General features: G+C 35.5%; 1 protein-coding gene across 2 annotated transcripts; it reads left to right on the forward strand.

Annotated features, from left to right (window-relative positions):
- Positions 1-421: 421 nt before the first annotated feature.
- On the forward strand, positions 422-10,511 carry LOC121989288 (nudix hydrolase 8-like). Of its 2 annotated transcripts, XM_042543232.1 has the most exons (9): positions 423-916; positions 1,210-1,484; positions 1,832-1,897; positions 7,741-7,878; positions 8,283-8,360; positions 8,453-8,503; positions 8,633-8,667; positions 9,821-9,929; positions 10,115-10,511. In XM_042543232.1, the coding sequence occupies exons 1-9, from the start codon at positions 793-795 to the stop codon at positions 10,319-10,321; spliced, it is 1,083 nt and encodes a 360-aa protein (XP_042399166.1). In that variant the 5' UTR covers positions 423-792; the 3' UTR covers positions 10,322-10,511. The 2 variants fall into 2 exon arrangements, with proteins under 2 accessions (XP_042399167.1, XP_042399166.1); XM_042543233.1 differs by lacking the exon at positions 7,741-7,878 and having other exon boundaries at positions 422-916.
- The last annotated feature ends 869 nt before the right edge of the window (positions 10,512-11,380 follow it).

Consider the following 11,380-nt stretch of genomic DNA (forward strand, 5'->3'; position numbering starts at 1 on the left):
CGAGCGCGAGAGATGTGGAAGAACTTGGAATTTGCGACAATCTAGACAAACGCACAAAGCTGCTTTCCATGCCCAGTGACCCAATTTCTACCAAACTATCCATTCTAACCAATTAAAAAATGTGCCAAGTATCAGGCAAGGCAATGGTCCTGCACCTGGCGCGACGTGGAGAGCAACAGCAGCAATAGCCACAATAGCCAACAAGCGGCTGTGGAACGCAGGCATTGCTCACCATAAAAATTATTAATCGCGCATAATACTCTCAACTCAATTCCTCAGCCGTCCAATTCCTCCTCGTGACGCTCGTTGCACAAATCTGACAGCACATGCCTTCTGTTCCTTCATCAGACCCAAGCAAAGAACCATATATTTATTTAATCCTAGAAACCATCACGATATACTATATAGTAATGCTTGCTGCCTTGGAAGTCCTTGTCACACACCACTCTCCACAAACCGTCCACAAGAAAACACTATTTCCCTCTTGTTCTCTCTCGGTGAATGAAGAGATATTCTGCTTATAATCTGCTAATTTGGCTGCATGCACCTACCTGCTCTTATCTTCTTCTTCTTGCTAATCTCTGCCTGCCGGGGCTATAATCTATATATTGAATACCATCGTGTCCTAAGTTTTGGGAGATTTTTCTTCTCGGTTTATAGTTTTTTGGTCTCTGTGGCGCCACTTGTGCCGGAGATCGTTGTTTCTTTCTTCTGAGTGTCAGATTTTTAAGCTTGTTGGAAGTGTCTTTGCCTCATTGAAAAGTGAGCTTCTTGTGGCCTTGATTTGGGTTGATGGAGAAAGCTTCGATGGATTTGAGGACAGAGGTGTTCATGGGAAGGGCAAGCACCAAATTGGTTAATGGCAGTATCTGTAACTCAAGATTGCTTCGGCAAACATGTAGCTTTGGAATGAAAGGTATGTTTATTTACATGAGGAAATATTTGAGTAGCCATTGTGTCCTTTAGCATTGGTAGAATGCTGTATGTTATATAGATTGTTTAAAGATTGAAAATGATGGAAATTTCCGGTTTATATATGTTGCTTTAAACGAGATTCAAAGGATTAGAGAGCAACTGCTTCTTGTATCTAAAAGACAATGCATGTTTTAATTTCTAAAACCGTCTTCTTTTATTTCCCTTGTCCTCCTATTATTTGTTTATGTGTTGTTCCTGAAATATAAAATCCCTTTTCCTGCTCTTTGTATTCAGGATTTTCGGTGAAGAACTACAACTCCATTGCCATGACATCAAGCGAAGATAATATTAATTCAGTAGCTGCAAAAGTGTTTATGGAAAGCGCCTCCTCTAATAAAACTGGACTGAATGGCGGGGCAAGATTCTGGATTTCCTATGAAGAGGACTGCATACTTGATGCTTGTGAGGATGAGTACGGGGGAATGATTGTCAATCCAGAAACATTACCATGGAACACAAATGTGTTTGCTCATGCTCTTGAGGCATCCATTTCAAGCTGGAAACATAAGGTATTTGAAAATTGAAACACAAAAATTGGACATTTGGATAAACTCGCCTATCCAGATTAGTAACTTATGATGAGATGTATGGAATATAGGTCTATATTCACCATTTTTTTTGTTGAACAGAAAGTTGGACACTTAGATGAAGTTTGATTATCTAGTTGATACCTCTTCTCATGTTCTTTGTTGGAATGTGATTAAGCCTCGGATGTGTATCTCTGTCATAATTTAGCCTGTTTGATTACTTGTAATTGAATAAAACACTAGTTTGGAGCTTTAATCTTGTATTTGTTTCATGGCTGTGAACTGTTTCAACTTTACCATTTGTCTTTTGACTCTGATTCTGCGTACAGGGGAAGAAAGGGATCTGGCTTAAGGTACCTCTGGGTCGCTCTGAGCTTGTTCCTATTGCTGTAAAGGTACATTCATCTGAGATTATAATAATTTTATTTTTTGGAACTAATAGTAGAAAGCAAGCACCTAATGGTATGCATGTCTAAATTATGAGAGAATATGAACCATTTTTTTGTTGTGCCAACAAGGACATCTTAGGAGCTGGAAACGTCACTATTGGGTCCTTTGCTCTCATTCCAAATGTTTTATTGTTCCTTGTAATCCATAATGTCCAAATCCATACTAAGTTTACATCTCTTGTAGCTCTTATTTCTCATTTCTCTGATGGATATTGCTGGTTAAATGTCTGTAACTGTTTTAGTGGATGGTTGCTACTATTGTTAACTTTTTGCTAATCAATTGAATGATTTGGCATTGAAATAGTAGGAGGCTTGCAAATTTGACTTCCCTGCATGGAATGCGTAGATGGAGGGTGTATAGTAGCTGCAGGATGTGAGAAGAATAGATAACTCCATAGAACTTGATTTTTGAATAAGGCATTTGGTAAGAGTAGTAGATTGGACTGAATTAAGATTAAATTTATCGTATATATGAATGAGTTAGTATCTGCCCTTCAGTTGAGTGTTTCCAACTATTTGTCATGCCAAAATTCTTGTTTGCATGAGCACAAGGTCCAGCTCCCTCAATGTTGATAGTTTCTTTGAAGCATGTTGGGTGGTTGCAAGCTGATGCATCCTGTTGACATTTTGTCAAAATATATCTCAAGGATTTTTGTGATCTTGTCAATCCTCCACCACCACATGACTAGAAAAGCAAAATTTTGAGCTTGAATGACATGAGAGATGAGTTATAATTGACTTGACACATTTGGCAAAGAATAAATATACACCAAGGTCATCTCCAAGAGATGAAAGTGATGGAATAAGGTGTCATGGAACACTCTCATGTTCTGTTGTTCTTGTAGGAAATTATACCTTGATTCGAGGTGCTATCTCTGAAGAGTAATACTATTGAACATTGAAGAGAATGAAACCACAAGGATTTTTTTTCATATAGTATTTAAGCACCATCATAGTTTATCATATAGGGTTAGGGTTTCAGATTGATATGACCTAGATAAATATCTAGGTGCTAATTGTTGAGAGAACAACCCATTTGAAATGTCAGCCAAGTCAATGGGTAAGAGAAGATTGGATGTTGCTTTGATAATATTTTAAATGGCCTTTGGAGTCAACCACTTGTCTTAGTCAGGTAATTATTGGGTGATACCACATGGGTTGATATACATTTTGCCTAAAAATAGCCTTTTGACCAATAACTCTAAGTCCCATTTGGTATTTTGGTCCTTCTACTCAGAGAGCTAACCCACTTTGCATTGTAATCCTAGTCTTTCACAACAGAAAGTAAATCCAAATTTGGAGTGAACGTGCTCTACTGTGCCATACAATGAAAGAGAGTGAAGACTATCTAAGAGACAATTTGTTCATTAATTTAATTGGTCAGGCTCAATTGATCTTCTAGTCCAAATTTGGAGGTGGAAGAAGTCATTCTAGATATTTCTTGAATGTGTTCAATTGTACAACCCAATAACGATATTTGCTTTTGTGTTGATCTTTTGGCATGCCCCTTGCGCAACTTCAAAAACTTTAATTAAATGTTTTTGTATATGATACAACAATGTCTATCTTCATATGATGTATGAAACTATTCTACTCAAGTACTCAACTTGTACAAAACTCTGTGGAGCAAGTTTCTAGATGGGTGGTCTTAGTGGCTTGGTCATGTTCTTTGGTGAGTAAGATCTATTCCCTACACATCCTTAGATGAATAAGGTGTTATTGGCCCAAGTCTGTCACTACCCAAACATAGGATTGGAATCTCATAATATTTATCAAGGTTTTTGGATGTTGTCAAATTATATCCATTATCTTATAGCAATTTTTATTAATAGAAGAATCATTTAGGGTATTTAATATGATTTATAGTAAAATTCTTGGCGCTAGGGGTGTCAATTCGGGTGGGTCGGGTCGGGTTGAGTTTTTTTTTTTTAACCCAACCCGAACCCGACCCGAACCCGAGTTCAACCCAAAACACCTCAACCCGAACCCGAACCCGACCAACCCGAACCCGACCCATATAACCCGAAAATCCGTTTCAAAACGACTTTTTTGGGCTATTTTCCCTATAATTCTTCACTTTTATCTCAATACTCCATCATTATCATACAAACATGATATTAATATACATTAAAACATCTAAATTTTTAAAATAAAATTTGATTTAACCCCAAAAAAACCCACAAAACCCTATATTTAAGCCAACCTGGGTCAACCCAAACCCGACCCAACCCGAAATTTTTTTGCTCTCCAACCCTCCAACCCGAACCCGAAAATGCCCAACCCGAACCTGATTTTTTTCGGGTTGACTCGGGTTGGGTCGTCGGGTCGGGTTCATTTTTGACACCCTACTTGGCGCTTAGCAAAAGTTTGGTGGTTAAGGAAGAAGTACTTGTTGAATTGCATTTTTTTTCTTGCTCAAGACCATACTTATACATATACAAAGAGAACATTAGAAATTGTAATGAATTGTCTGAAAATATACAAGGTCTTTATGTGCAAATGGTTGAGATCTTCAAGATAGCATAAATCAAAGCTCCATATGCATGCAACTACAAACAAAATTTTTCTTTTCAATTCCCTATACTTCTCCTTAATTTGTATTCTTTAGTTGAGCCTTAAACCTTTCAATCTTTCAACAATCATAACTTTGGTTAGAAATTCTACTATATATCATGTGTGCTTATGAACTTAATTTTTTTTACATACCAAATCCTAAATAAAATTATGTTTAATCTCAAGCATCTCGCATGGAAGATGGGACTCTTGGTCTTTTTAATTCTTCAAATGTTGTCACAATGAATGACAATTGTTTAAGCTTTAGTTTGTAAATTCAAAAGGATTCTTCTTAATCAAACTACATCTCTTACTGCTTTAGTAATTATAATGTATTTCACTTCTGCATAAGATAGTGCAATTGCCTTTTACTTCACAATACAACAATCCACCTTGAAGCCTATCCACAAATGTAGCTATGCTTTTGCTATCATCAACTGATCTAGTCCAATCATTATCTGTGAAGTCAACTAACTTGTTGTCACTTCTTTAAAATATTTGAATGTTTTGCTTCCTTGGAGATACCTTAGGATGTGCTTTGTGGCCGTAAAATGCAACTCTGTCATTTCACTTAAGCGATAAAGACTTTTCCTTTGTCTTGCTTTACTTGAATGCTGAGGAAGTATTTCATCAGTCAGAGATTATACATGTTGAATTCCCTTTTCATGCTTTGCACAAATTCTTGAACAACTTTCATGTTTGTGCCCATGTAGATAAGGTTATCGACGTAGAGACAAATATTTCACACAAACAGATAAATCACTTAACTTTTTTGGAACCCATATGAACTGAAATACTAGTCAACCATGTTCCATGCACATGGAGCTTTGTTCAAGCAACATAAGACTTTCTGAAGTTTGTAAATTTTATGTTCCATGTCTACAACTTCATACCTTTGGGGTTGTTTGATATGCACCTTTTCTTTGGCTTTGCTATTGAGAAAAGAATATTCAATAACCGATTGAAATACCTAGAGTTTAAATTTAGTGGCAATAGTAACAACACTGTAACTGCCCCCATTCTTACAACTGGTGCAAATGTTTTGATGTTGTTGTTGTCATGCTGCTGCAAGTATGATCTATCTTCATCAAATGGGGTTTTATAGATCCAATTTATCCTAGCCATTTCTTTCCCATGTATGGTTCTTTGTTCTTTTGAGCTGTTGCAATCTCATCATCCATTGCTTTTCCAGTCTTTGATAGCAATGGCTTCCTCAAAGTCATAACGTTCACAACAAAAGAAAGTAAAATGACAATTGCTATGTAAGGCCCTATTTCCTACAATGGAAGGAAACAATTAGGGAAAGAAAGAAGGTAGGGAAAAAATATTTATTTGAATAGAATTATAAAATCTTCTGTCCAACTCTTTCCTTGGGAAAGAGGGAGGAAAATTAAAAAAATTCAAAACTTATTTGTTCAAAACATTAAAAAAGATAATTTAAAAAACTTTAAGGTAAAATTTGAGCTTTATTGCACTTGAAAATGACATTTCTGCCTAAATTGAGTGAAAGGCATGTAGAGGAAAATTGGGGGAAATTTCCCGTCTTTTCCTTCCCTCTTTTTTTTCAGCAAAATGAAATGAAGGGAAAGTACCATTTGGGAAGCCTTTTTGTCATTTATTATTATTATTATTATTATTATTATTATTATTTGGTCTCTCATTGGAAACACACCCTGGATGTTGCATGGAAGGAATCTTCTTTTGTGGTGAATTCTTTCATTGTATCTAGAAAATTTTAAGATTATGTAGGACTTGAAGATCGAGAGGAAGATAAAGATAGTGTTGTCACTGATATTGATATTGTTGTAGGAGACATTAATTGAGGTTAAGTTGGAATTAGTGTAAGGGAAGAATGTTGCTTCTCACTTTGGTTTATGAGCTCATCGGCACTTGGCACTTGGCACTTGGCACTTGACACTTGGCACAGGAGATGAACTCTAACTTGTTGCTTCATTAAACATACCTCTAGATAAGCTGAGCTTGTTAGTTTCTATATCATATAACTTGTAGTCTTTGGAATCATTAATATACTCAATAAATACTACATTCTCACATTTTTCATCAAATTTCTCCTGGTGTTGTGCAGAAATGTGACAGCGTGCTATGCAACTAAAGATTTTAAGATGGTCTATGTTGGGTTTCTCTTTTGCCGTGATTTAGATGTAGTTTTTTTAAGCATTATTTTTGTCGGAAATCTATTGATTTGAGAATATAGATAACATAATAAGCAACATCAACCCATAAATTATTTGGTAAAATTTTACCTTTTGGTACGCTTTGTGGCATCTCAATGATGGTGCAGTTTTTATTTTCAATGACTTTATTTTGTTAAGGACTCATGTGAATTGTGAGTAACACTTGGATACCTTTTTGCCGATGATACTCAACAAATGACTAATAGATGAACCTTTCTTCTTGGTTCATAGTCTTAAATTGAAATCAACTTTAAACTCCTGAACTATGTTTTTTGAATTGGAGTAACGAAGAGAAAACATCTGACTTAACATGCAAGAAATTGACCTATTTCATTCTAATGAAATGATTAACAAATAGGAAATAACTACATTGGTTCTTTGACAGAATTCTTATAGGTGTACATATATCCTCTTGAAGAATCTCAGGATGCACTTTAACTCTACAAGAGGTTTCCAGAAATGGGACTTTCTGCATTTATTTTAGCCAAATATGTAACCTTTGCTTACTCGACATCTCCTTTGATATGAAGGAAGTCAGTCACCACATTTTTCCCCTTAAACAATTGCAATCATTCCCTGTCCTTGTTGCATATCAAAGGTGCCATAAGGTACATAGATTTTTTACTTTTGAATATCCTTTGACATCATAGTTTTTTTTTTAAAAAAAAAGCCTTATTTGAACTCGTAGAGACACTAATGAATTATTTTCTAAATTGCAATAGAATTGAATATCATAGCATGTTGGTCAATGAATTCAATATCATAGCTCTGATACTAAATTTGTTGATCTCAAATCTGCAGGCACTAGTCATATGCAGATGTTTGAGATCTCCAAAATAGCTTAAATCAAAGAGAAAGAGTCACATGCATGCATCTAAAGTTTACAAATTATCTTTTCAATTCTCAATACAAATGTTGACACTTTCTCTTTCCCATGTTGGTGCTTGAATCATTTTCCCTTGTTTCTTTCTTCCCATTTTTCTGATGGCTGCAGTCGTTCTGCTTCATCACTCTTTCAACTCTGTAATGAATGTTCTGCAGGCCGGTTTTAAGTATCATCATGCAGAGCAAGCCTATTTGATGTTAACTTACTGGATTCCTGAAGGTCCTTGTTTGCTTCCTGCCAATGCATCGCATCAAGTTGGTGTGGGGGGTTTCATTGTAAGTGAAAAGAATGAGGTATGCTTCTTCGGTAAACACATGTATTTTTTTTGGTTCTTTCCATATTTTTAGACCAAGGGGCTAGGCCATGAAATTAATTTAAGAAGGAAATGAAATGATACAAAGGAAAAGAAATAGAAGATTTATGTTGTTTGGAGGAGAAAAGTAACACAAGAAATGTTTCAAATTGACCGTAGAAACTGATCAAATTTGTCAATAGTCTTTTCTACTCATTTTTTTGGCAAAACAATTCTTCACCTATTTGCTGAATGACCTCTCCCCTGAAGTCTTTGTTGTTTATATAGAAATTATATTCCTCTTATCAATTTGTACTATTCATGTAATATGAGTTTACTCCGCAAAGGGAAATTTGTGTTTCCATGTGTAGACTCACTTACCCTTTGGCTTGACAAATTGCGTAGATACTTGTCGTACAAGAGAAGTATTGTTCTTCGACATCCGTGGGTGGATGGAAACTACCAACAGGGTTTATTCATGAGGTGCCAATCTGTACTTTTCATTGTCATATATGACAGTTAGGTTGCTTATTTTCCTTTCTTAATCGCAAAACTAAATTTTCTGTTTCTTTTAGTCCGAGGAGATCTTCTCTGGAGTTGTAAGAGAAGTCAAAGAGGAAACTGGAGTAAGAAGAATCACTTTTTAAAAAAAAAAAAATCAAAATTTATTCCTATTTTTTGTCTAACATTTTATCATCTTTTTATGAACCATTAAAAATCCACTTAATCTATTATACTTCTAATTGATTTTGCAGATCAATACAGAGTTTTTGGAAGTTGTAGCCTTTAGGTAATGAGCCTTTCTATCTTCAGATTTCTACTATTTTTTTTGTAGGAACAAGAAAGTGAACTGAATACGAATTGGATTATTCACTTAGTGTAAAACATGCTCTTCGAGATTAATATGCACTAAACTAAAATTCCTTCCTCGTCAAATTGATTACATATTGATAGTGAATTCCTTGTCTAAAGATCCGCTAATTACAGGAGTCAAGTTCATTACTAGTGCATTTTAATCATTATTTTGAAAATAGATGTCTGTAACTTAATTTGGTTTTTGATCTAGCATTGTAGTAAACCTTTTATGTCTAAACATGATGATCAAAAGGTGTTGGAACCATAGTTCCAAATATTCACTTGATTTAACATATAAATGCCAACGAATTAGAAGGATAATACCCGATTTTAGATCCATCATCTCTTTCATATGACTTGCTTAATTTATACAAGTCTAAATGGAGAAAATAGTCGTTAGATAAATAAAACTTTGGAAGATAGTTGTCGGTAATCTAAATAGTGTTTTCCGCTTCATACATGTCTGCTCCGCTAGGATATGACCACGATCCACCTTTGTGGACACAACCACGAGGAGGGTGACATAGATTTCAAGTACCAATTTGAGCAACAAGGTAAGAAAAAAAAGAGAGTACATTATAAAACCTCTTTTACTTATACTAATATGGCTAAGTGAAGATACTTTTCACATGAGTATATGCCATACTTAGATTTATATACCTTTTTCTCTCCATCGCTAACCTTAGAAGTAATTCCACCAACAAGGAATTTGTCTCATTGCTTGTTAGATGGCCACCACTACCAACAGAGATAAGGAATCCAAGTTTAGGTGTTCGTCGCCCATTTTCTTTCTTCTCTCTGTTTTTTTTTTCTCTCTATTTGTTCAAAGCGAAGAGCACGAAACATTGCTGGCACAAAATGATCCATTTAAAGGATCACATTTAGAGCTCCATTCAAAGAAATCTAATCTTCTTGATACTTAAAGCCATGCTAAATGTTCACTAAAGTGAACGGATAGGCCACATTCAATTTAATCAACTAACTAAATTAAGCTAATTTGAATTTATCCAACAAAAAGTTAGCACTTAACTAAGTGTTACAGTAGAGAATTTTCATGTGTAAGCTAATCTTCCGAGTCCTTATCATAGGCATGCACATCACTTGGCATTTGGAAAATCTGATTTGTTCTTCATCTGCATGTTGAGGCCCATATCGAATGAGATAAAGATTGATGACCAAGAAATCAAGGCAGCCAAGGTAAATTTTTGTGAGTAATTTTTTTTGCTTTAGGTCCGTGATATGCTTTACCAACAAGTAACTTCATTTCTGAACTCGTTCATTTCTCTTCAGTCCTACAAATGCAATTTTAGGAACTACATCAAATAACACTTTGAGGTGTTTCATGTAGCTGCAAGTGACATTTTTATGCATTTTTCCTGCAGTGGATGCCCCTCGACGAGTTCACGAAACAACCATTCATTCAAGATGACAAGATGTTCAAAAAGATCATCGACATTTGCATTGCGCGGCTCGGTAAGCGCCACTGCGGATTGTTAGCCCATCAGGTGATCTCCAAATTTGATGGCAGGTCTTCTTCCCTGTACTACACTGTTGAGGAGCCTCAGAAGTTTGAGTGTGAAGGGCTATAAATTCACGAGTAATGCGTGAAGAGCTAAGCGTAAGCTTGGCTCGCTATGGATTGTGTGGGGTTGAATTTGTGGAATATTGGTCCCAAAACAATATTTAGATCTCATCATCATGATTCCATTTCCTCTACTTGTTAACTCCTTTGTATATATGAAATGATTAACATGGAATAGATATGTGACCTGCTACTGACTCGACGTGTTTAATGTGCATGAGAAGCCACATTTCTTTGTTTTTCTTCTTTTTTCTGGATAAACAAGCGCAACTAAATGTTTACCAGAAGTTTTTCAAGTAACTAACACAAGCAATGCTACCAAGGAAGCACGACATTTTAATGAATCACGCAAATACATTTCAGTATTACTCGAATCTGTATTCAACTTTCATAATATCCAAATTATGTATCACATTCGTGAAATACTCCTTGATCTCTCCATCAATCAATTTCATTTAAATAATTTCATTTAAAAATTTAAAAGTTTGATATTTTTTAAATCATAGAGTTCTAGTGGCAAAAAGGCGAAATCGCTCGGCGCCCCTGCCGCACCACGTCCAAGGTCTTCACGAGGGAGGTAAATCACGGTAGCTGGAGAAGTTAGTGCGCAGTGGGAAGAGGTGCACAGGACCAGGAAATGACGCCCTGACTACCCCGTGGTTCGAACCCATACTCTCAAGTGACAAGCTTCTACGTACTAACCGCTCCAGATAACCTCGTGGGGCTTAAATCATAGAGTTCTAGGAATATGTTGATAGTGTTATTGTCCTAGATTTAATAATGAGTTTATGATAATTTTTATCAAATTTTTATAAATTTAAAAATTCATCACTTTAAATTTATGTTATCGAATTCAAATCCGAACGCATAAATACATTAAAAAAATCTTCAAGAATACTTAGATTTTAATTTGGAGTGATTCAGAGTCTCTAAATCTATCAATCAATCTGTTAGATTTATTATATCACAATGCAGAAGTGTAGCATCTCTAATTTCTCGAAAAATAAATAAGGTTGAGTTTTCAAAATTTATCTTAGCGAATGAATATCGAAGATCTAGGAACCAC

Source organism: Zingiber officinale, chromosome 6B, assembly GCF_018446385.1.
Source record: "Zingiber officinale cultivar Zhangliang chromosome 6B, Zo_v1.1, whole genome shotgun sequence".
Taxonomy (NCBI): domain Eukaryota; kingdom Viridiplantae; phylum Streptophyta; class Magnoliopsida; order Zingiberales; family Zingiberaceae; genus Zingiber; species Zingiber officinale.